Genomic DNA, 25,989 nt, shown 5'->3' with positions numbered 1-25,989 from the left:
GGTACCGAGTCAGGTAGAGGTAATTTGTACATGTAGGTAGGAGTGAAGTGACTATGCATAGATAATAAACACAGAGTAGCAGAGTGTACAAAGTAAATGGAGGGGGGTCAATGTAATTGTTCGTTGGCCATTTGATTAATTGTTCAGCAGTCTATGGCTTGGTGGTAGAAGCTGTTAAGGAGCCTTTTGGTCCTAGACATGGCGCTCCGGTACGGCTTGCCGTGCGGTAGCAGAGAATACAGTCTATGACTTGGGTGACTGGAGTCTCTGACAATTTTATGGTCTTTCCTCTGACACCGCCTATTATATAGGTCCTGGATTGCAGGAAGCTTGGCCCCAGTGATGTACTGGGCCGTACGCACTACCCTCTGTAGCGCCTTTACGGTCAGATGCCGAGCAGTTGCCATACCAGGCGGTGATGCAACCGGTCAGGATGCTCTCGCTGGTTTAGCTGTAGAACCTTTTGAGGATCTGAGGACCCATGCCAAATCTTTTCAGTCTCCTGAGGGGGAAAAGGTTTTGTCATGCCCTCTTCACGACTGTCTTGGTGTGTTTGGACCATAATAGATCATTGGTGATGTGGACACCAAGGAACTTGAAACTCTCGACCCGCTCCACTACAGCTCCATTGATGTTAATGGGGGCCTGTTCGGCCCGCTTTTTCCTGTTGTCCACGATCAGCTGCTTAGTCTTGCTCACATTGAGGGAGAGGTTGTTGTCCTGGCACCACACTGCCAGTTCTCTGACCTCCTCCCTATAGGCTGTCTCATCGTTGTCGGTGATCAGGCCTAGCACTGTTGTGTCGTCAGCAAACTTAATGATGGTGTTGGAGTCGTGTTTGGCCACACAGTCGTGGGTGAACAGGGAGTACAGGAGGGGACTAAGTACACACCCCTGAGGGGGCCCAGTGTTGACGATCAGCGTGGCAGACGTGTTGTTTACTACCCTTACCACCTGGGGGGCGGCCCATCAGGAAGTCCAGGTTCCAGTTGCAGAGGGAGGTGTTTAGTCCCAGGATCCTTAGCTTAGTGATCAGCTTCGTGGGCTCTATGGTGTTGAATGCTGAGCTGTAGTCAATGAACAGCTCACATAGGTGTTCCTTTTGTCCAGGTGGGAAAGGGTAGTGTGGGGTGCGATTGAGATTGCGTCATCTGTGGATCTGTTGGGCGGTATGCGAATTGGAGTGGGTCTAGGGTATCCGGGAGGATGTTGTTGATGTGAGCCATTTCAAAGCACTTCATGGCTACCGACATGAGTGCTACGGGGCGGTAATCATTTAGGCAGGTTACCTTTGCTTCCTTGGGCACAGGGAGTATGTCGGTCTGCTTGAAACATGTAGGTAACATGATAGCCCAGATCCTGCTCCCACACACACACACACACACACACACACACACACACACACACACACACACACACACACACCACCATCTACCTGGCTGGGTGGAGCGTCCAGCCACAGGCTGTGTAAAAGGAAATCTCCCAGGTGTCAGTCATTTAATAGTGGTGCTGGAGAATTTGATCAGGCTGCCCATTGTCCCTGTGAAAAGGATTTAATCCTGAGAGTTCTCCATTCTGGCTCCTTTATCTTCCAGAGGTGTGACGCCCTGACCATTGTCATGGAAATTGCAAGATTATGTTATAATGCTTGTATTGTATTATAATGGTTGTTTTATTCGACAGAATAGAGTATTCTGTTAACTATTGTGTGTGTGTGTGTTTTACTGAGGATGGGCCTCTATGAGATAGCACTGACAGAGGAGATTTACGATGTCTTTGGGTAATAAAGCCTAAAGAGCATTCCAGAGAACATGAGCTAATGGTTCTGTTCTATACCGTACCAGGGAGAGACGGTTCCAGTTTGGATTAGGAGGACCAGACACTGGTCTATACAATGACAACTGTTGACACAGCAGTTGCTGTCTGCTATATTTTATAGATATAGATAGATACATAGAATGGTTAAGATTTGTATCTGTTGTTCGTCATGTACGTTGAGAGGGGTGTATCTTGGCTATAAAAGATCTTTGTACTTTTGTGCTGTCACTTTTCAATGGCGCATCATTGAAAGTTAAGTGCTATTGCAAAGCTCTTATTATTAAAGATGTAATTTAAGTATAACTCTGACTGGTGTGTGAAGTTGTAACTCTCCTCATTTGGTAATGCAGAAATTAGCCACCACACCATAGAGAGCCATTGTTTCTCTATGGTGTAGTAGGTCAGGGCGTGACTAGGGGGTGATCTAGTATACCTATGTCTATGTTGTGTTCTAGTTTCTTTTTCTATGTTGGTGTTTTGTATGATTCCCAATTAGAGGCAGCTGGTAATCGTTGTCTCTAATTGGGGATCATATTTAAGTCGTTATTTTTCCCACCTGTGTTTGTGGGATCTTGTTTCTGTGTAGTTCCCTATGAGCACTGCTTGAGCCTCACGTATCGTCTATTCTTTGTTGTTTTGGGCATTTCACTTAAATAAAATATGTCGAACCCAGATCACGCTGCACGTTGGTCCGAGTATGCTTCCAGTTCGTACGACGAGCGTGACAGAAGATCCCACCACAACAGGACCAAGCAGCGTGCCCAGGAGGAGATGGCATCCTGGACTTACGAGGAGATCATGTCAGGACACGAAAGCCTTCTGTGGAAGCAGACGCAGGGAGAGAAGGGAGGACAGCGACAACGCCGGGGTTCGCGGCCACAAGGACAGCCCAAAAGACAGCCTAGAATTTTCTTTTTGGGGGGGGGGCACACGGGGTGGTCGGCGGAGCCGAGGAATGAGCCAGAGACCGTCAAGGAGTTGAAGGAGGAACTCGATGAAAGATTCCGGAGAGAGGTGGTGGCAATGAGAGTGCTGCAGCGTGGGCGTGCTGAGGAGCGTGACACCAGTCCGGTGTCATCTGCACCGGTTTCACGCATCTGGCGTCCAGTGCACCTCCCCAGTCCGGTACGTCCTGTGTCTCCTCCAAGCACTTGCCCTGAGGTGTGTGTCTTCCGTTCCGGTACAATTTGTGCCGGTTCTACGCACCAGGTCTCCAGTGCTTGTATGATTCCCAATTAGAGGCAGCTGGTAATCGTTGTCTCTAATTGGGGATCATATTTAAGTAGTTATTTTACCCACCTGTGTTTGTGGGATCTTGTTTCTGTGTAGTTCCCTATGAGCACTGCTTGAGCTTCATGTATCGTCTATTCTTTGTTATTTTGTGCATTTCACTTAAATAAAATATGTCGAAACCAGATCATGCTGCACGTTGGTCCGAGTATGCTTCCAGTTCGTACGACGAGCGTGACGAGGGCTTTTAGGTAGCAGAGCAACTTTCGGTTAGCTAACCCACCAACTGTCTTTTCTTTTCAGTATCGAAATCGGATTAATCAGATAAAGGTCAGATAAAGTGCCAAGAGCATCCAACAGCTTTTAATGTGTTTATTAGAGTTCTTTAATCAAGTCATTGTATTCATCCCAGAGCTTTTAATGTGTTTTCTAGAGGTCTTTTAATCAAGTCATTCTATTCATTCATTCGACAGGACAATTATCTGTGCCTATTGTCAGAAGTTGTCCCACAACAATACTTTCAACCCAGAGACTAGAGACTAGTGAAAGCTGAGACAAAAGTTGTGATATGTTGCAGTATCCAGATGATTAATGTTTTTATTTAAACACAGTTTTATTGGCAGAAGTTAAAAAGTTATACTTTTACATATTTTACATTTCCTTTTTTCAAATGTTCTCCCCCCCCCGGGTGAAGGATGCTGAAGGAACAGTAAGTAACTCTGCTCTTCGCTGTCAGTCAGTCACTTCCTCTACTTCCTATAATTGTTTGCTAGCAGAGGACTACAGGAATGAGGTGGCTATGCTTATCAAACAAATCTCAATTCTGCGCGAATTTATGGGGGAAAACGCAGATTGGAACTTTCTCGTTCTCAACTCCTATGGCAGGACGCTGCTCGGGCCTTGTCATCTGTCCCTATCCGAATGGCCTGTGCTACCTGGAACTTGCCTGCCAAGGAAGTCTTCTCCATCTGCTCCTCCTCCTCCATCTTGTAGTGAAGTAGGCAGAGAACAGCAAGAAGAATAATCCAATCAGCGCTGGTCCCATGTCAACAAGTCGTGGAAACCGAAGGCAGTGGCATGTTGCTAAGTGGACGGGAGTGACTGCGAGAGGTTCGTAGCAGATTGACATAAGGAATAACTTTGCTGCACTGGTGCCTGATCTACTTGTGCCTTCATCGCTGGGACCGCCTGCGACGGCGGCTCTAACTCCAACTACACTGACTCCAGCAGTGGCTTCGTCGTCGAATTCGGCTCCTTTCCCTCTCTCTGTATCTGACGTGGCACTGCCTGCTGTGGGAGGCCTCAACCTATTGCTGGGAGCAGCCGGCTCGTGAAAGGCTCAACGAATTGTGTAAGGGGTGAGAGTAGGCGGATTTATCAATTCCCTTCCGCTGTATTGGGCGGTTCAATGGTGAGATGACAATGACTTATCAATGCCCCAAGTCCAGCTCATTTAATCCCTAGCATTGTGTCGCTGAGTTGTCATAATGCTTCAGCAAATGTACATTATCCCAGGGGGGCTGGAAGACACAATGTAAATAACTTAATTCATGTCCCTCTGACTGCCCTGAAGGCCTCTTCTGATCTTACAGCTATTGTATGAAATAATCATGTGCCTATAAACCAGAGTTATACTGTTAGCACTGAGGCGGTGTGCCCAAGCAGGAGGTCCACTGTGTGCAGCTCACCCTGCACTAACATAAATAACCTGAGCATGTCTACCTCTGCTAAGCTTCCCAGTAAAGCAATAAAAGCAATCAAGCACCCAAGAAAAGTGCTAAAAATAGCCCACGTTAACGTATGTAGCTTAAGAAACAAGGTTCATGAAATCAATATAAACTCAACAAAAAAAGAAACGTCCTCTCACTGTTAACTGCGTTTATTTTCAGCAAACTTAACATGTGTAAATATTTGTATGAACATAACAAGATTCAACAACTGAGACATAAACTGAACAAGTTCCACAGACATGTGACTAACAGAAATTGAATAATGTGTCCCTGAACAAAGGAGGGGTCAAAAGTAACAGTCAGTATCTGGTTCGGCCACCAGCTGCATTAAGTACTGCAGTGCATCTCCTCCTCATGGACATATTGCAATTTATTGCCGTGGCCACATCTGTAGTCCTCATGCCTCCTTACAGCATGCCTAAGACATGTTCACGCAGCTGAGCAGGGACTCTGGGCATCTTTCTTTTGGTGTTTTTCAGAGTCAGTAGAAAGGCCTCTTTAGTGTCCTAAGTTTTCATAACTGTGCCCTTAATTGCCTACCGTCTATAAGCTGTGAGAGTCTTAACGACCGTTCCACAGGTGCATGTTCATTAATTGTTTATGGTTCGTTGAACAACCATGGGAAACAGTGTTTAAACCCTTTACAATGAAGATCTGTGAAGTTATTTGGATTTTTACTAATTATCTTTGAAAGACAGGGTCCTGAAAAAGGGACGTTTCATTTTTTGCTGAGTTTATAGAGCATTCTGTTGGTGACAAGAATTTTGTATAATAATTTGATTTGAAAAACTCGAAGTATTGAATCAAGTGTTGTTTTTTGTATCAGTTCATAAACCATGTGCCATGGAATCGGTAGATCGAAAATCTCTTCCCATTTATTTTGCAACCTGTATGGCGCAGCTGTGAACATTTTTGTCCTCAAGTCAAACTGATGTATTTTTCTATTCATGCCAATTCTTTTTAGCCAATTTGTATCTTAAAATTTTTCCAGACAAATAAGCTCCTTACCTTCACTAAATCAATAATTTGCTAGTAACAGAATACATTCATATTCTGACAATCTCTGAAACTCACTTAGATAATACCTTTGATGATACAGTGGTAGCAATACATGGTTATAAGATCTACAGAAAAGAAAGAAATGACAAAGGTCAAGGAGTTGCTGTTTATATTCAGAACCACATTCCTGTAAAGCTTAGAGAGGATCTCATGTTAAATGACTGTAAAGACGGTTAAATCCCCATGGATTGATGAGGAATTGAACAATGGTATGGTTGAGAGGAATGTGGCAAAAGAGATGGCAAATAGGTCTGGCTGTACAACCGATTGGCAAACGTACTGCAAATTGAGGAATCATGTGACTAAACTGAATAAAAAGAAGAAACTATACTATGAAACAAAGATAAATGACATAAAGAGTGATAGTACAATGCTTTGGAGCACCTTAAATAACACTTTGGGCAAAAAGGCAAACTCCGCTCCATCATTCATTGAATCAGATGGCTCATTTATCCTGTCATGGCTGTCGAAAGGATCGGACCAAAGTGCAGCGTGGTTGTAGTTCCACATTTTATTAAATCTGTGAAACTTTGTAAAACATAAATAACTGAATTGACAAAAAACAACAAACCGTGACGCAGAGAGAAACAAACACTACTCAAAATATAATAACCCACAAAAACAGGAAGAAAAAACCCCTACTTAACCTGTTGGGGGTAGGGGGCAGTATTGACACGGCCGGATAAAAAACATACTCGATTTAATCTGGTTACTACTCCTGCCCAGTAACTAGAATATGCATATAATTATTGGCTTTGGATAGAAAACACCCTAAAGATTCTAAAACTGTTTGAATGGTGTCTGTGAGTATAACAGAACTCATATGGCAGGCAAAAACCTGAGAATGTTCATCTTGGCTCTTTTTATTGAAGACTGAGGATCTTTGCTGTAACGTGACACTTCCTACGGCTCCCATAGGCTTTCAGAGCCCGGGAAAAAGCTGAATTGTATCGAGGCAGCCCCAGGCTGAAACACATTTATGCTTTTGGCAAGTGGCCGATCAGAGGACAATGGGCTTAGGCGCGTGCCCGAGTCGACCCCGTGCTTTATTTTCTTTCGTCTGTTTACCTAAATGCAGATTCCCGGTCGGAATATTATCGCTTTTTTACGAGAAAAATGGCATAAAAATTGATTTTAAACAGCGGTTGACATGCTTCGAAGTACGGTAATGGAATATTTAGAATTTTTTTTGTCACGAAATGCGCCATGCTCGTCACCCTTCTTTACCCTTTCGGATAGTGTCTTGAACGCACGAACAAAACGCCGCTATTTGGATATAACAATGGATTATTTGGGACCAAACCAACATTTGTTATTGAAGTAGAAGTCCTGGGAGTGCATTCTGACGAAGAACAGCAAAGGTAATAACATTTTTCTTATAGTAAATCTGACTTTGGTGAGTGCTAAACTTGCTGGGTGTCTAAATAGCTAGCCCTGTGATGCCGGGCTATCTACTGAGAATATTGCAAAATGTGCTTTCACCGAAAAGCTATTTTAAAATCGGACATATCGAGTGCATAGAGGAGTTCTGTATCTATAATTCTTAAAATAATTGTTATGTTTTTTGTGAACGTATATCGTGAGTAATTTAGTAAATTCACCGGCAGTGTTCGGTGGGAATGCTAGTCACATGCTAGTCACATGCTAATGTAAAAAGCTGTTTTTTGATATAAATATGAACTTGATTGAACAAAACATGCATGTATTGTATAACATAATGTCCTAGGTGTGTCATCTGATGAAGATCATCAAAGGTTAGTGCTGCATTTAGCTTTCTTCTGGGTTTTTGTGACATTATATGCTAGCTTGAAAAATGGGTGTCTGATTATTTCTGGCTGGGTACTCTGCTGACATAATCTAATGTTTTGCTTTCGTTGTAAAGCCTTTTTGAAATCGGACAGTGTGGTTAGATTAACGAGAGTCTTGTCTTTAAAATGGTGTAAAATAGTCATATGTTTGAGAAATTGAAGTAATGGCATTTCTAAGGTATTTGAATAACGCGCCACAGGATTCCACTGGCTGTTACATAGGTGGGACGATTTCGTCCCGCCGGCCCTAGAGAAGTTAAATATCATCTCCAATCAGAGGTAACGAGGACCAGCTGCCTCCAATTGGAGATCAACCCAAACAACCCCAACATAGAAATAGAAAAACTAGAACTAAAACATAGAAATAGAAAACATAGAAAAACACAAAACACCCCCTGTCACGCCCTGACCTACAATACTATAGAAAATTCCATCTTACTAGGGTCAGGACGTGACACATCCCGAAACCCACTGATATTGCCAACTACTTTAATATTTTTTTCATTGGCAAGATAAGCAAATTTAGGCATGACATGCCAGCAACAAACGCTGACACTACACATCCAAGTATATCTGACCAAATTATGAAAAACAAGGATTGTAATTAGCATTGTAATTTTCAATTCCGTAAAGTGAGTGTGGAAGAGGTGAAAAAATTATTGTTGTCTATCAAGCCACTGGGGTCTGACAACTAGGAAAATTACTGAGGATAATAGCGGATGGTATTTCCACTCCTATTTGTGATATCTTCAATTTAAGCCGACTAGAAAGTGTGTGCCCTCAGGTCTGGGGGGAAGCAAAAGTCATTCCCCTACCTAAGAACAGTAAAGCCCGCTTTACTGGCTCAAATAGCCGACCAATCACCCTGTTACCTACCCTTAGTAAACTTAGTAAACTTTTGGAAAGAATTGTGTTTGACCAGATACAATGCTATTTTACAGTAAACAAATTGACAACAGACTTTCAGCACCCTTATATGGAAGGACATTCAACAAGCACAGCACTTACACAAATTATTGATGATTGGCTGAGACAAATTGATGATAAAACGATTGTGGGGGCTGTCTTGTTAGACTTCAGTGCGGCTTTTGACATTTCCGATCATAGTCTGCTGCTGGAAAAACGTATGTGTTATGGCTTTACACCCCCTGCTATAATGTGGATAAAGAGTTACCTGTCTAACAGAACACAGAGGGTGTTCTTTAATGGAAGCCTCTCCAACATAATCCAGGTAGTATCAGGAATTCCCCAGGGTAGCTGTCTAGGCACCTTACTTTTTTCAATCTTTACTAACGATATGCCACTGGCTTTGAGTAAAGCCAGAGTGTCTATGTATGCGTATGACTCAACACTGTACATGTCAGCTACTAGAGCGACTGAAATGACTGCAACACTTAATTAACAAAGAGCTGCAGTTAGTTTCAGAATGGGTGGCAAGGAATAAGTTAGTCCTAAATATTTCAAAAACTAAAAACATTGTGTTTGGGACAAATCATTCACTAAACTCTAAACCTCAACTAAATCTTGTAGTAAATAATTTGGAAATTGAGCAAGTTGAGGTGACTAAACTGTTTGGAGTAACCCTGGATTGTAAACTATCATGGTCAAAACATATTGATACAACAGTAGCTAAGATGGGGAGAAGTCTGTCCAATATAAAGCGCTGCTCTACCTTCTTAACAACACTATCAACAAGGCAGGTCCTACAGGCCCTGGTTTTGTCGCACATGGACTACTGTTCAGTAGTGTGGTCAGGTGCCAGAAAGAGAGACTTGCAATTGGCTCAGAACAGAGAAGCACAGCTCAAAGTGGAGGAGAGATTGACTTCATCACTACTTGTATTTGTGAGAGGTATTGACATGTTGAATGCACCGAGCTGTCTGTTTGAACTACTGGCACACAGCTCGGATACCCATGCATACCCCACCAGATGTCTCGTCACCGTCCCCAAGTCCAGGACAGACTATGGGAGGTGCACAGTACTACATTAAGCCATGACTACACGGAACTCTATTCCACATCCAGTAACTGATGCAAGCAGTAAAAGTTTATTTATAAAATTGATAAAAATACACCTTATGGATCAGCGGAGACTGTGAAGAGACACACACATGGAAGGTCAGCATCCTGGAGTCGCCTCTTCACTGTTGACGTTGAGACTGGTGTTTTTTGGGTACCATTTAATGAAGCTGCCAGTTGAGGACTTGTAATGCATCTGTTTCTCAAATTAGACACTATAATGTACTTGTCCTCTTGCTCAGTTGTGCACCGGGGCCTCCCACTACTCTTTCTATTCTGGTTAGAGACAGTTTTCCCTGTTCTGTGAAGGGAGTAGTACACGAGATCTTCAGTTTCTTGGCAATTTCTTGCATGGATTAGCCTTAATTTCTCAGAACAAGAATAGACTGATGAGTTTCAGAAGAAAGATCTTTGTTTCTGGCCATTTTGAGCCTGTAATCGAACCCACAAATGTTGATGCTCCAGATACTCAACTAGTCTAAAGAAGGCCAGTTTTATTGCTTCTTTAATCAGGACAACAGTTTTCAGCTGTGTTAACATAATAGCAAAAGGGTTTTCAATGATTAATTTGCCTTTAAAATTATAAACTTGGATTAGCTAACACAATGTGCCATTGGAACACAGGAGTGATGGTTGCTGATAATGGGCCTCTGTTCGCCTACATAGATATTCCATAAAAAATCTGCTGGTGCCAGCTAAAATAGTCATTTACAACATTAACAATGTCTACACTGTATTTCTGATCAATTTGATGTTATTTTAATAGACAAAAAAATAGTTTTTCTTTCAAAAACAAGGACATGTCTAAATGAACCCAAACCTTTGAACGGTAGTGTGTATATATGATTTGATTATGTTTCCCTAACCCTATCACTCCTCCCCTAATTGGAGTAAACTAATGGACAACAACACTTAGGCTTCTACAGCTTATACATTTTACAGACACAATGTATTTTACAATATTTATATTTTGTTTGTTTTTAATCCCATCCTTCAGATACCCTCAACCCCTCCCATCTATCTCTGAAGACTATCCAGTTTTGATTTCTAATTGACATATATTTTTCAACTGTGCTGTGATGTTTTCACAAAAGTTCTGAGCCTTTCTATTCTCATAGCTTCTACAGATTATAAATTAAAGAGAAACATTTTCGCTAAAGGTATTATTATATTATTGATCGATTGACTATGACTTTTCAAATCACCTAGCAGTGCTATCTGCAGGGTTAGCTCCAGGTAAATGTTGCAATTCTTCAACCATTGCCTGGATCTGCGACCAAAAACAAACTACATTTTGACAGTACCAAACAAATTATCTAATGATTCTGTCTCTTCGCAGAAGAATCTGCAGAGCTGGGAAGGTTGTATATATATATATATATATAACATTCTAATGGTTGCAATAATTTTGTATAATCATTTAAATTGAGAAACTATGCGTTTTGAATCTAGCTTCGTTTTGCGTATCAGTTCAAAACACATGTGGCATGGAATAGGTACGTGAGAAATCTCTTCCCATCTATTTTGCAATCTATATGGCACAGCTGTCAATTCTTTGGTCTTTAAATGAAACTGGTATACTTTTTATTTATCACAACTTTCTTTAACCAATTATGGTCTTTAATTCAGGGCCGACAGACAAGTTCCTTACTTTTTCACCCTTCCACTTTCCTCTTCCGTTTTCATGGTAATGCTGCAATTAGTTGGTTGTAATTTTTGGGTAGAGCAGACATTTTTGTTATCTACATGTGAAACAACTCCAGCAGTCCTATTTATGACATCATTTACACAGATTATACATTTTTTCTATGTCTTGTCATTGTTGGTAATCAGGCCTTACCACTGTGGTGTCGTCAGCAAACTTGATGATTGAGTTGGAGGCATGCGTGGCCACGCAGTCATAGGTGAACAGGGAGTACAAGAGGGGACTGAGCACGCATCCTTGTGGGGCCCCAGTGTTGAGGATCAGTGTAGTGGAGGTGTTGTTGCCTACCTTCACCACCTGGGGTCGACCCCCGTCAGGAAGTCCAGGACCCATTTGCACAGGGCGGGGTTCAGACCTAGGGTCCTTAGCTTATTGATGAGCTTGGAGGGCACTATGTTGTTGAAGGCTGAGCTGTATTGTGGACTCCATCTGGGCTGGCAGCCTTGCAAGGTTAACACGCTTATATGTCTTACTCATGTTGACCACACCGAACGAGAGCTCACAGTCCTCATATGTCTTGTGTCTGAGCTGTTGAATTGCGACTATACTTTGGCTCTGTATTGTCATTTTGCCTGTTTTGTTGCCTTACAGAGGGCATAGCTGGACCGTTTGTACTCGCCTGTGAACACAGAGGTTATAGCCTCTATAGCCCCACTCTGGCTCCCAAGGCCTGTTATTACAGAGGTTATAGCCTCTATACCCCCACTCTGGCTCCCAAGGCCTGTTATTACAGAGGTTATAGCCTCTATACCCCCACTCTGGCTTCCAGTGGACTAGACCTTTAACACTGTGGCAGATTTTATTGAAATAAACTCAAAATACTCTCTGAGAACACATACATTTATTTATTTGTGCAAACACACAATGATGTGTTTTCCCACATGTTGAAACATGGTGGTTCAGGAAATACTGTTGTGAGAGAGAAAAGAAAACCGGTCCGTTTTAGTAGTCTAAAATGTAAAACAAAAATAAATCTTTGAGTTGATTCTATTTTCTCTTGTCTCTTTTGATATGCTGTGGCCCTGAGGCAGACAGACTGTTGAGCCCATGGCTTGTCTCAACACATCCCAGCTCTCTTTTCTGTTCTGCTCTGTTCTGTCCTGCTCTCTTCCTTATTGGATAAATGCCTTACTAACGCAGGCTGACTACCTGGTATGAGACACCACAGCCATAGAACAGTGGGAGCTGGCCCTATTCTTACGTAACAACATGTAGTCATTTGGTTCCCATGCTTTGTAAAGTTTGATATTTAGTCAATATGAAATATGATGTTGTATTTTGAAGGTCTCCCAACTGAGATATAGGTTTTATTAACTGTCTGAGTACAGACTTCTCGTCTCAGAAGGGGGTGAAGGGTCTTTCCTCTGATGATCCAGATTGACACCTACAGTTACAACAACCGCAGCAACAAGCCCCTCCACAGAGCCTACGCTCAGATCAGGATCTTCTGTGACAAGGTGAGTCTCTCTGTCTGACCTCTGACCTCTCCATGGTGACCCACTTCATTAATGAACTTTTCAGTCCCGAAGAGCTACTTTAGATCTTCAGATGTCCTCCTTGTCCTATGATTCATCCTCCCCTGTACTCTTAGAATCTGACTGGACTCAAGCGTTTCTGACTCTCTGCTTCCCCCTGGTGGCTTCTGCATGTAAAAAAAAAAAAAAAACCATATTTAAATGGTAGTCTCCTTACATTTACTTTTTAGTCATTTAGCAGAGGCTCTTATCCAGAGAGACTTACAGTAGTGAGTCATTTAACAGAGGCTCTTATCCAGAGAGACTTACAGTAGTGAGTCATTTAACAGAGGCTCTTATCCAGAGAGACGTACAGTAGTGAGTCATTTAACAGAGGCTCTTATCCAGAGAGCCTTACAGTAGTGATTCATTTAACAGAGGCTCTTATCCAGAGAGACTTACAGTAGTGAGTCATTTAACAGAGGCTCTTATCCAGAGAGACTTACAGTAGTGAGTCATTTAACAGAGGCTCTTATCCAGAGAGACTTACAGTAGTGAGTCATTTAGCAGAGGCTCTTATCCAGAGAGACTTACAGTAGTGAGTCATTTAACAGAGGCTCTTATCCAGAGAGACTTAGTGGATACATTTCAGTTTTTTATTTACAGAGCGACATGAGTCTGTGAGAGAGACTAGTTAAACTGTTTTTAAATCATTCTCATCAGTGCTGTTGGGTCTGAAGCTGATTCATCTATCCATCCATCCATTCATGTATTAATCCATCCATCCATCCATTCATGTATTAATCCATCCATCCATCCATCCATTCATCCATCCATTCATGTATTAATCCATCCATCCATCCATTCATGTATTAATCCATCCATCCATCCATCCATCCATCCACTCATTAATATATGAATCCATCCATCCATCCATCCATGTGTCTGGATGTTCAAAGGGGCTGAGAGAAAGATAAGAGATGAGGAAAAGACACAGAACCAAAAAAAGACTCAAGGTTATACACCAAATTACCTGATCTCTCCCTGTCCCAGTCTGCTGTCCCCACATGCTTCAACATGGCCACCATTGTTCCTGTACCCAAGAAGGCAAAGGTAACTGAACTTAATGACTATCGCCCCATAGCACTCACCTCTGTCATCATGAAGTGCTTTGAGAGACTAGTCAAGGATCATATCACCTCTACCTTACCTGCCACCCTAGACCCACTTCAATTTGCTTACCGCCTCAATAGATCCACTGGTGGGTTGGCGCACCCCCCCCCTTGGGTTGTGCCGTGGCGGAGATCTTTGTGGGCTATACTCGGCCTTGTCTTAGGACGGTAAGTTGGTGGTTGGAGACATCCCTCTAGTGGTGTGGGGGCTGTGCTTTGGCAAAGTGGGTGGGGTTATATCCTGCCTGTTTGGCCCTGTCTGGGGGTATCATCGGATGGGGCCACAGTGTCTTCTGATCCCTCCTGTCTCAGCCTGCAGTATTTATGCTGCAGTAGTTTGTGTCGGGGGGCTAGGGTCAGTCTGTTACATCTGGAGTATTTCTCTTGTCTTATCCGGTGTCCTGTGTGAATTTAAATATGCTCTCTCTAATTCTCTCTTTCTTTCTTTCTCTCGGAGGACCTGAGCCCTAGGACCATGCCTCAGGACTACCTGGCATGATGAATCCTTGCTGTCCCCAGTCCACCTGGCCGTGCTGCTGCTCCAGTTTCAACTGTTCTGCCTGCGGCTATGGAACCCTGACCTGTTCACCGGACGTGCTTGTTGCACCCTCGACAACTACTATGATTATTATTATTTGACCATGCTGGTCATTTATGAACATTTTAACATCTTGACCATGTTCTGTTATAATATCCACCCGGCACAGCCAGAAGAGGACTGGCCACCCCTCATAGCCTGGTTCCTCTCTAGGTTTCTTCCTAGGTTTTTGGCCTTTCTAGGGAGTTTTTCCTAGGGAGTTTTTCCTAGCCACCGTGCTTCTTTCACATGCATTGCTTGCTGTTTGGGGTTTTAGGCTGGGTTTCTGTACAGCACTTTGAGAATATCAGCTGATGTACGAAGGGCTATATAAAAATACATTTGATTTGATTTGGACAAGTGTTTACTTTGTTTGTTTTTACGTTTTGGATCTCAAGAATGCTGCCAAAGCCTGCTAGTAATACGCTGGTTTAACCTTTCACTTGGACTGGTGTTGTGTGTTTGTATGAGTAAACCCGGCGCCGAAAAGGTTACAATTCTATTCTAAACATCCTACTATAGTCTATAGATGTTGTTCGCTATCAACTACCTTAATCCAAACATCCTACTGTAGACAACAGTAAGTGTCAACAGTAAGTATTTCGCTATAAACTACCCTAAACATTTTACTGTAGTCTATGCATGTTGTTAACTATAATCTACCCTATTCTAAACATCTTACTATCAGGAATCAAGGTAAGACCGAAGTGCAGACTGTGTGAAGTAACAATGTTTATTGTAACCACAGGGGCAGGCAAACGACAGGTCAAGGCAGGCAGGGGTCGATAATCCAGAGCAGCGGCCAAGGTACAGGACGGCAGGCTGTCACGACTTCTGCCGAAGTCGATGCCCCTCCTTGTTCGGGTGGTGCTCGGCGGTCACCGGTCTTCTAGCCATCATTGATCAGTTTCTCATTTTCCATTGGTCTTGTCTTGTTTTCATACACACCTGTTTCCAATCCCATTAATTACATGTTGTGTATTTAACCCTCTGTTTCCCCTCATGTTCTTGTCGGTGATTGTTTTTGTTATGTTACGTGTGCGACGGGTATTATGTTACCCAGGTTATTCTGTACTTTGGTTGTGGAGTTTAAAAAAAATAAAAAATACTCCAGAATAACCAATTTGGTTTCTCCTGCGCCTGACTTCCTTGCCACCAACATACACGAATATGACACAGGCAGGCTCAGGGTCAGATCAGGCAGAGGTCTGTAATACAGAGGTGGTGCAAAGGTACAGAACGGCAGGCAGGCTCAGGGTCAGAGACGGGCAGTGGTCAGGCGTGCGGGTACAGGGTTAGGACAGGCAAAGGTTAAAAACCAGAAGGACGAGAAAAAGAGAGACTAGGGAAAAACAGGAGCTGAGACAAATGCTGGTAGGCTTGAACAAACAAGACGAACTAGCAACAGACAGACAGAAAACAGGTATAAATACACAGGGGATAATGGGGAAGATGGGCAACACCTGGAGGGGGGTGGAGACAAGAACAAGGACAGGGAAAACAGATCAGGGCGTGACACTTACTGTTGTCTATAAATGTTGTTAGACAGGATCAGTGTGGGGATAAGATGGGGCCGACATACATGGCAGCTCTGATTCTAGCTCCTAAGCAACTTTGAAGTATTTTTTTTTTGTGTGTGTGTGTTATTTCTTACATTATTAGCCCAGAACGTTTTTTTTTGTGTTGTTACATACAGCCGGAAATAACTTTTGGATTTCAGAGTGGCGGTAATTCATCAGCATTAACAGCATTTACGACCAGGAATGCAACTTTCCCGAATTGGATCCTTTGTTCACAACCCCCGGGGCAATTCAACTTATCCCAGAAGTTGATCCAAGACGCCGCCGAAGGAGAAAAAGTATTCAGTGTGGACTACTAGTCCGACTCAGGAGGCGTACACATCATCCACCGCTTCCGAGTATATTACTCGCTAATGTTCAGTCTCTGGACAATAAAGTAGATGAGCTCAGGGCGAGGATATCCTTCCAGAGAGACATCAGGGAGTGGAACATACTCTGTTTCACGGAATCATGGCTCTCTCCGGATATACTGTCCCCGTCCATACAGCCAGCTGGGTTCTCATGGTGTAATCACAACAACATACAGGAACTCAGGAACTCAAGTCCTTTTTTGTTCACCTGACCTAGAATTCCTTACAATCAAATGCCGACCGCATTATCTTCCAAGAGAATTCTCTTTGATTACAGTCAAAGCCGTGTATATCCCCTCCCAAGCAGATACCTCGTTGGCCCTGAAAGAACTTCACTGGACTCTATGTAAACTGGAAACCATACATCCTGAGGCTGCATTTATTGTAGCTGGGGATTTTAACAAAGCTAACCTGATAACAATACTTCCTAAATTCTATCAGCATATCAAATGCGCGACACGAGCTGGTAGCATTCTGGACCATTGCTACTCTAACTTCCACTATGCATACAAGACCCTCCCCCACCCTGCCTTCGACAAATCTGACCATGTCTCCATTTTGTTGCTCCCAGCCTATAGACAGAAACTAAAACAGGAAACGCCCGTGCTCAGGTCTGTCCAACGCTGGTCTGATCAATCGGATTTCACGCTTCAAGATTGCTTCGATCACGTGGACTGGAATATGTTCAGGTTAGCCTCAGAGAATAACATTTATGTATACGCTGATTCGGTGAGCGAGTTTATTAGCAAGTGCATCAGAGATATCATACCCACTGTGACTATTAAAACCTTTCCTAACCAGAAACTGTGGATTGATGGCAGTATTCGCGCAAAACTGAAAGCGTGAACCACCGCTTTTAATCGTGGCAAGGCGACTGGAATTCATGACCGAATACAAACAGTGCAGCTATTCCCTCTGCAAGGTAATAAACAGGCAAAACATCAGTACAGAGACAAAGTAGAGTCGCAATTCAACGGCTCAGACATGAGACGTATGTGGCAGGGTCTACAGACAATCACGGATTACAAAGGGAATACCAGACACGTTGCGAACACTGACGTCTTGCACCCAGACAAGCTATACATCTTCCCCTGCTTTGAAGATAATGGAGTACCATCGACGTGGCTCCCAAGGAATGTGGGGTCTCCTTCTCTGTGGCCGACGTGAGTAAGACATTAAAACGTGTTAACCCTCGCAAGGCTGTCAGCTCAGACAGCATCCCTAGTCGCATCCTCAGAGCATGCGCAGACCAGCTGGCTGGGGTGTTTACGGATATGTTCAATCTCTCCCTATCTCAGTCTGCTGTTCCCACTTGCTTCAAAATGTCAACCATTGTTCCTGTACCCAAGAAAGGAAAGGTAGTTGAACTAAATGACTATCGCCCCGTAGCACTCACTTCAGTCATCATGAAGTGCTTTGAGAGACTAGTCAAGGATCATATCACATCTACCTTACCTGACACCCTAGATCCACTACAATTTGCTTACCGCCCCAATAGATCCACAGACGATGTAATCGCAATTGCACTGCACACTGCCCTATCCCACTTGGACAAGAGGAATACCTAATGTAAGAATGCTGTTCATTGACTATAGCTCACCGGTCAACACCATAGTACCTTCTAATACCATCATCAAGCTGTAGGCCCTGGGTCTCAACCCCGCGCTGTGCAACTGGGTCCTGGAATTCCTGACCGGTCGCCCCCAGGTGGTGAAGGTAGGAAACAACACCTCGACTTAACTTATCCTCAACACTGGGGCCCCACAAGGGTGTGTTCTCAGCCCTCTCCTGTACTCCCTGTTCACCCATGACTGCGTGGCCATCCACGCCTCCAACTCAATCATCAAGTTTGCAGACGACAACGGTAGTGGGTCTGATTACCAACAACGACGAGACGGCCTACAGGGAGGAGGTGAGGGCACTCGGAGTGTGGTGTCAGGAAAACAACCTCTTACTCAACGTCAACAAAACAAAGGAGATGATCGTGGACTTCAGGAAACAGCAGAGGGAGCACCCCCTCATCCACATCGACGGGACAGCAGTGGAGAAAGTGGAAAGTTTTAAGTTCCTCTGCGTACACATCACAGACAAACTGAAATGGTCCACCCACACAGACAGTGAAAAAGGCACAATAGCGCCTCTTCAACCTCCAGGAGGCTGAAGAAATGTGCCTTGTCACCTAAAACCCTCACAAACCTTTACAGATGCACAATTGAGAGAATCCTGTTGGGCTGTATCACCTCCTGGTACGGCAACTGCACCGCCCTCAACCACAAGGCTCTACAGTTGTGGTGCGGTCTGCCCAACGCATCACCGGTGCTATACTGCCTTCCTTCCAGGACACTTAGAGCACCAGATGTCACAGGAAGGCCAAAAAGATCCTCAAACACATCAACCATCCAAGGCCCTGCAATCATCCTGAAGGCGAGGTCAGTGCAGGTGCATCAGAGCTGGGACCAAGAGACTGAAAAACAGATTCTATCTGTTCAATTCTGTTAAATAGCCATCACTTGCACGTTAGAGGCTGCTGCCCTATATAGACTTGGAATCACTGGCCACTTTAATAACGGAACACTAGTCACTTTAATAATGTTTACATATTTTGTATTACTCATCTCATATGTATATACCGTATTCTATACTATTCTACTGTATCTTAGTCTATGTATTACTCATCTCATATGTATATACTGTATTCTATACTATTCTACTGTATCTTAGTCTATGTATTACTCTTCTCATATGTATATACTGTATTCTATACTATTCTACTGTATCTTAGTCTATGTATTACTCATCTCATATGTATATACTGTATTCTATACTATTCTACTGTATCTTAGTCTATGTATTACTCATCTTATATGTATATACTGTATTCTATACTATTCTACTCTATCTTACTGTAGTCCGCTCTGACATTGCTCGTCTATATATTATATATTCTTAAGAATTCCATTCCTTTACTATAGATTTGTGTATTGCTGTGAAATTGTTAAATATTACTGTTAGATATTACTGCATTGCTAGAGCTGCACTACACTACATCCGCAATAACATCTGCGAAACACGTGTATGTGACGAATACAATTTGATTTGGTCCCACAGTTGACAGTGCATGTCAAAGCAAAAACTAAGCCATGAGGTTGAAGGAATTGTCCGTAGAGCGCTGAGACAGGATTGTCTGGGGTAGGGGACCAAAACATTTCTGCAGCATTGAAGGTCCCCATGAACACAGTGGCCTCCATCATTTTTAAATGGAACAAGTCTGGAAGAGCTGGCCGCACGGCCAAACTGAGCAATCGGGGGAGAAGGGCCTTGGTCAGGGAGGTGGCCAAGGACTCGATGGTCATTCTGACAGAGCTCTAAAGTTCCTCTGTAGTGATGGGAGAACCTTCCAGAAGGACAACGGAGACTGCAGCACTCCACCAATCAGGTCTTTATGGTAGATTGGCCAGACGGAAACCACTCCTCAGTAAAAGGCACATGACAGCCCCCTTGGAGTTTGCCAAAAGGCACCTAAAGACTCTCAGACCATGAGAAATAAGATTCTCTGGTCTGATCAAACCAAGATTGAACTCTTTGGCCTGAATGCCAAGCATCAAGTCTGGAGGAAACTTGGCTCCATCCCTACGGTGAAGCATGGTGATGGCAGCATCATGTCTGGAGGAAACTTGGCACCATCCCTACAGTGAAGCATGGTGGTTGCAGCATCATGTCTGGAGGAAACTTGGACACCATCCCTACAGTGAAGCATGGTGGTTGCAGCATCATGTCTGGAGGAAACTTGGCACCATCCCTACGGTGAAGCATGGTGGTGACAGCATCATGTCTGGAGGAAACTTGGCACCATCCCTATAGTGAAGCATGGTGGTGGCAGCATCATGTCTAGAGGAAACCTGGCTCCATCCCTATAGTGAAGCATGGTGGTGGCAGCATCATGCTGAGGGGGATGTTGTTCAGCAGCAGGGACTGAGAGACTAGTCAGGATCGAGGCAAAGATGAGCGGAGCAAAGTACAGAGAGATCCTTGATGAAATCCGTCTCCAGAGCGCTCAGAACCTCAGACTGGGGGCGAAGGTTCAACTTCCAACAGGATAACGACCCTAAGCACACAGCCATGACAACGCAGGAGTGGCTTCGGGACAAGTGTCTGAATGTCCTTGTGGGGCCCAGCCAGAGCCCGGACTTGAACCTGATCGAACATCTCTGGAGAGACTGCAGCAATGCTCCCCATCCAACCTGACAGAGATTAAGAGGATCTGCAGAGAAGAATGGGAGAAACACCTCAAATACAGGTGTGCCAAGCTTGTAGCGTCATACCCAAGAAGACTCGAGTCTGTAATCGCTGCCAAAGGTGCTTCAACAAAGTACTGAGTAAAGGGTCTGAATACTTTATGTAAATGTCTATTCCAGTTATTAATATTTTTTCTTCATAAATGATCAAAAATACCCCAAAAATATTTTGGCTTTGTAATTATGGGATATTGTGTGTAGATTGATGAGGAAAAAAAACAATTTAATTAATTTTAGAATAAGGCTGTAACCTAATGTGGAAAAGAAGGGGTCTGTACTTTCCAAAACACGAGGGGGTGGCTAGGTTGGGGTAGTGGTTGGGGTGTGGCTGGTGATGCGGTGGTCTTCTTGTCCTGGGTTCACTCTGTGTAGGTCCTTCGGGAGTCGGACTAGCAGGTTGACCCTCTCTCTCACAGCTCCCACTGGCTAGGCCAGCCCCTCTCCCCCGCTCTCTCTCACTGTCATTGTCACCAGCAGCAGTCTCCCTCCACCACCCCACTGCTCCGAGTCTAGCTTTCTTCCCCCCCAACCCCCATGTCTGGCAGCCTGTCTGGAACCGCTCCCCTTTTGGAAAGCGGAGGGAGGAGGGGTGGGGTGTAAGCCTGCCCACACCAGGAGCACGGAACACAGCCATTCTTTTGAATGAATGCGAGAGGGGCGCTGGACAAAAAAAAATTGTCAAGATGTGGGGCGTCTATTCACCATAGGTAACATCGCTACATCGTGACTAGGTTGGAATGACGTGAGAAATGTGGAACCATAGAGGCCGACTCTGACAGCGGGAGCTGCTGTACAAGTTGTCAGCCCTGTGTAGGGCCACTGTCGGCGGCTCTTCCCCGGCGTCCCGCTACTCCCGAGCCCCATGCAAAACACAACGGTACCGGGCAGCTCTATCAACTCTAACTCTAATGTCATTTGTTCCTGCAACTGCACTGGATCCCAGTCACAGGGGATGGATATATGTAAGTAACTACGCATTTATGACACTACGTAGCTGTTTTAAAAATCAAACCCGATTTGCGCATTTATTGTTACAACGCACGATAGAAAGCGCGACAGGACAGTTGGTTTAACCTGTAACCGTTAAATTGTGACAGCAGTCTCTCGACCCGAGCGTGTTTTAGATAAACGGTGTTGTATTTATTCACCGGATGGTTGGTGGCACGCTATTTTCGATCATTCTGTCCATCTGAGTTTAAGAAAACGCAGACGTGATGTGTGGTGCATTGCATTAGGATATTATTTAATTGAGGTCACAATGACTCTGGACTTCGATTGTATTATTTTTTAAAATATTAATGAAGTTAATAATGATATTGTCGATGGTTATGTTGGGTGCACATTTCCACATTTATGCCTGTTTCTCAGTGAAACCTAACTCGAACCTATGCGTCCATGTCAAATTACGTCTGCAGCTCTAGAGGGGCTGCGCAGACATTCCCCAAAACTCCTGCAGTCTCGGCTAACTTGGCCTACTCCCACATTCAAAAATGTCTCATAGTTTGTTAGACGTAGGCCTACATACAGTAGACTACAGTAGGGGATAGGCAGGCTACAGTAAAGGCTAGGAAGGCTACAGCTAACGGCTCAGACTGGAAATAGCTATTTCTTTGTCATCTGTGGCCTAGCCTACATCCCGTTGTAGTGGTGGAATATGTGATATTGTCAGACAGAGACAGTAATTCACAGCAGACAGGCAGGCAGACAGGCAGACTGGCTGGCAGGCAGACAGACAGGCAGACTGGCTGGCAGGCAGGCAGGCAGGCAGGCAGACAGACAGGCAGGCAGACAGGCAGGCAGGCGGTGGGTTCACCCTACCCCCACCTTCCCCCTTGCAGTGCAGAGCAGACCTGACCGTCTTGCCTAAACATCCAGACAGGGCTGTGGGTTAGGGCTGTCTGAAACACACAGTGGACAAAGGCCTTGCAATAATGAGCATGGGAACTAATGCTCTCACCGGGACTCTGCCTGGCGTGTGTTAGTGCAGCCCATGGTTGGAACAAATGGCCCAAATATATTCTAACATGTAAATGAGGTGTAGAAGAGACCCTTGTCCCAGCTGTCTAGTGGAGCTAGAGGAAGACTGTGACATGTCCTTAGATTGATTATAGATCAACCTTCTGTTGGGAAAATGTTTACTCCAATATGTCTTGCAAATAATTCAAATGTTATTTGTCACATTAGTTGTGGACTAACAGTGCAATGCTTAGTAATGAGGGCTTCCCCCCAAAAAAGCAGAGAGAAAGATAGAAATATAATAGAAAAGAATAACACCAAGAATAAATACACAGATTAATGTTAACTTGGTTATATACAGAGCATTCAGAAAGTATTCAGACCCCTTCCCTTTTTCCACATTTTGTTAGGTTACAGCCTTATTCTAAAATTGATTAAATAATTTTTCCTCATCAAGCTACACACAATATCCCATAATGACAAAGCAAAAACAGGATTTTAGAAATGTAGACAAATGTATTACAAATACAAAACAGAAATACCTTATTTACATAAGTATTCAGACCCTTTACTATGATACTCAAAATTGAGCTCAGGTGCATCGAGGCACAGATCTGGGGAAGGGTACTAAAAAATGTCTGCAGCATTGAAGGTCCCCAAGAACACAGTGGCCTCCATCGTTCTTAAATGGGAGAAGTTTGGAACCACCAAGACTCTTCCTAGAGCTGGCCGCACGGCCAAACTGAGCAATCGGGGGAGAAGGGTCCTGACCAAGAACCCAATGGTCACTTTGACAGAGCTCCAGAGTTCATCTGTGGAGATGGGAGAACCTTCCAGAAGGACAACCATCTCTGCAGCACTCCACCAATCAGGCCTTTATGGTAGCGTGTCCAGACGGAAGCTACTCCTCAGTAAAAGGCACATGACAGCCCACTTGGAGTTTGCCAAAAGGCACCTAAAGGACTCAGACCATGAGAAACAAGATTCTCTGGTCTGATGAAACCAAGATTGAACTCTTTGGCCTGAATGCCAAGCGTCACGTCTGGAGGAAACCTGGCACCATCCCTACGGTAAAGCATGGTGGTGGCAACATCATGCTGTGGGGATGTTTTTCAGCAGCAGGGACTGGGAAACTAGTCAGGATTGAGAGAAAGATGAACGGAGCAAAGTACAGAGAGATCCTTGATGAAAACCTGCTCCAGAGCTCCCAGGACCTCAGACTGGGGTGAAGGTTCACCTTCTAACAGGACAACGACCCTAAACGCATAGACAAGGCAACGCAAGAGTGGCTTCGGGACAAGTCTCTGAATGTCCTTGAGTGGCCCAGCCAGAGCCCGGACTTGATCCCAATCGAGCATCTCTGGAGAGACCTGAAAATAGCTGTGTAGCGACGCTCCCCATCCAACCTGACAGAGCTTGAGAGGATCTGCAGAGAAGAATGGGAGAAACTCCCCAAATACAGGTGTGCCAAGCTTGTAGCATCATACCCAAGAAGATTAGAGGCTTCAGCAAAGTACTGAGTAAAGGGTCTGAATACTTATGTAAATGTGATATTTCAGTTAAAAAAAAAAAAAATTTGCTCAAATAAAATAAAAACATTAAAAGTTTTTGCTTGTCATTATAAGGGTATTGTGTGTAGATTGATGAAAAATATATAGAATCCATTTTAGAATAAGCCTGTAATGTATTTCTTGTTGTTGAAAAAGTCAGGGGTCTGAATACTTTCCGAATGCACTGGACACGGGATACCAGTACTGAGTCAATGTGCAGGGGTACGATGTAATAACATGGCTATATACAGGAAGTACCAGTACTGAGTCAATGTGCAGGTGTATGAGGTAATAACATGGCTATATACAGGAAGTACCAGTACTGAGTCAATGTGCAGGGGTATGAGGTAATGAACATGGCTATATACAGGAAGTACCAGGTAATAACATGGTTATATACAGGGAGTACCAGTACTGAGTCAATGTGCAGGGGTATGAGGTAATAACATGGCTATATACAGGAAGTACCAGTACTGAGTCAATGTGCAGGGGTATGAGGTAATAACATGGCTATATACAGGAAGTACCAGTACTGAGTCGATGTGCAGGGGTACGATGTAATAACATGGCTATATACAGGAAGTACCAGTGCTGAGTTGATGTGCAGGGGTACGAGGTAAAAACTTGGCTATATACAGGAAGTACCAGGTAATAACATGGTTATATACAGGGAGTACCAGTACTGAGTCGATGTGCAGGGGTACGATGTAATAACATGGCTATATACAGGAAGTACCAGGTAATAACATGGCTATATACAGGGAGTACCAGTACTGAGTCGATGTGCAGGGGTACGAGGTAATAACATGGCTATATACAGGAAGTACCAGTACTGAGTTGATGTGCAGGTACGAGGTAATAACTTGGCTATATACAGGGAGTACCAGGTAATAACATGGCTATATACAGGGAGTACCAGGTAATAACATGGTTATAAACAGGGAGTACCAGGTAATAACATGGCTATATACAGGAAGTACCAGGTAATAACATGGCTATATACAGGGAGTACCAGGTAATAACATGGCTATATACAGGAAGCACCAGGTAATAACATGGTCATATACAGGGGGTACCAGTGCTGAGTCGATGTGCAGGGGTACGAGGTAAAAACTTGACTTTATACACGGGGTACCAGTACTGAGTTGATGTGCAGGGGTACGAGGTAAAAACTTGACTTTATACACGGGGTACCAGTGCTGAGTCGATGTGCAGGGGTACGAGGTAAAAATTGACTTTATACACGGGGTACCAGTGCTGAGTCGATGTGCAGGGGTACGAGGTAAAAATTTACTTTATACACGAGGTACCAGTGCTGAGTCGATGTGCAGGGGTACGAGGTAAAAACTTGACTTTATACACGGGGTACCAGTGCTGAGTCGATGTGCAGGGGTACGAGGTAAAAACTTGACTTTATACACGGGGTACCAGTGCTGAGTCGATGTGCAGGGGTACGAGGTAAAAATTTGACTTTATACACGAGGTACAAGGTGCTGAGTCGATGTGCAGGAGGTACGAGGTAATAACTTGACTTTATACAGGGGTACCAGTGCTGAGTGATGTGCAGGGGTACGAGGTAAAAACTTGACTTTATACACGGGGTACCAGTACTGAGTCGATGTGCAGGGGTACGAGGTAATAACTTGGCTATATACAGGAAGTACAAGGTAATAACATGGTTATATA

The 25,989-nt window shown here is 43.9% G+C and overlaps 1 protein-coding gene across 1 annotated transcript in view; it reads left to right on the top strand.

Annotated features, from left to right (window-relative positions):
* The first annotated feature begins 21,331 nt into the window (after positions 1–21,331).
* ldlrad4a (low density lipoprotein receptor class A domain containing 4a) overlaps positions 21,332–25,989 on the top strand; it is a 62,278-nt gene continuing 57,620 nt past the window's right edge. The window contains exon 1 of the mRNA XM_045709536.1: positions 21,332–21,759. Within this exon, the coding sequence (XP_045565492.1) occupies positions 21,660–21,759 (100 nt within the window). The 5' untranslated portion in view covers positions 21,332–21,659. The remainder of the gene's footprint in view (positions 21,760–25,989) is intronic.

The sequence above is a fragment of the Salmo salar genome, chromosome ssa27 (assembly GCF_905237065.1).
Source record: "Salmo salar chromosome ssa27, Ssal_v3.1, whole genome shotgun sequence".
Taxonomy (NCBI): Eukaryota; Metazoa; Chordata; class Actinopteri; order Salmoniformes; family Salmonidae; genus Salmo; species Salmo salar.
The sequence above is the reverse complement of the archived record's forward strand: the minus strand, read 5'-3'. Positions and strand labels throughout refer to the sequence as shown.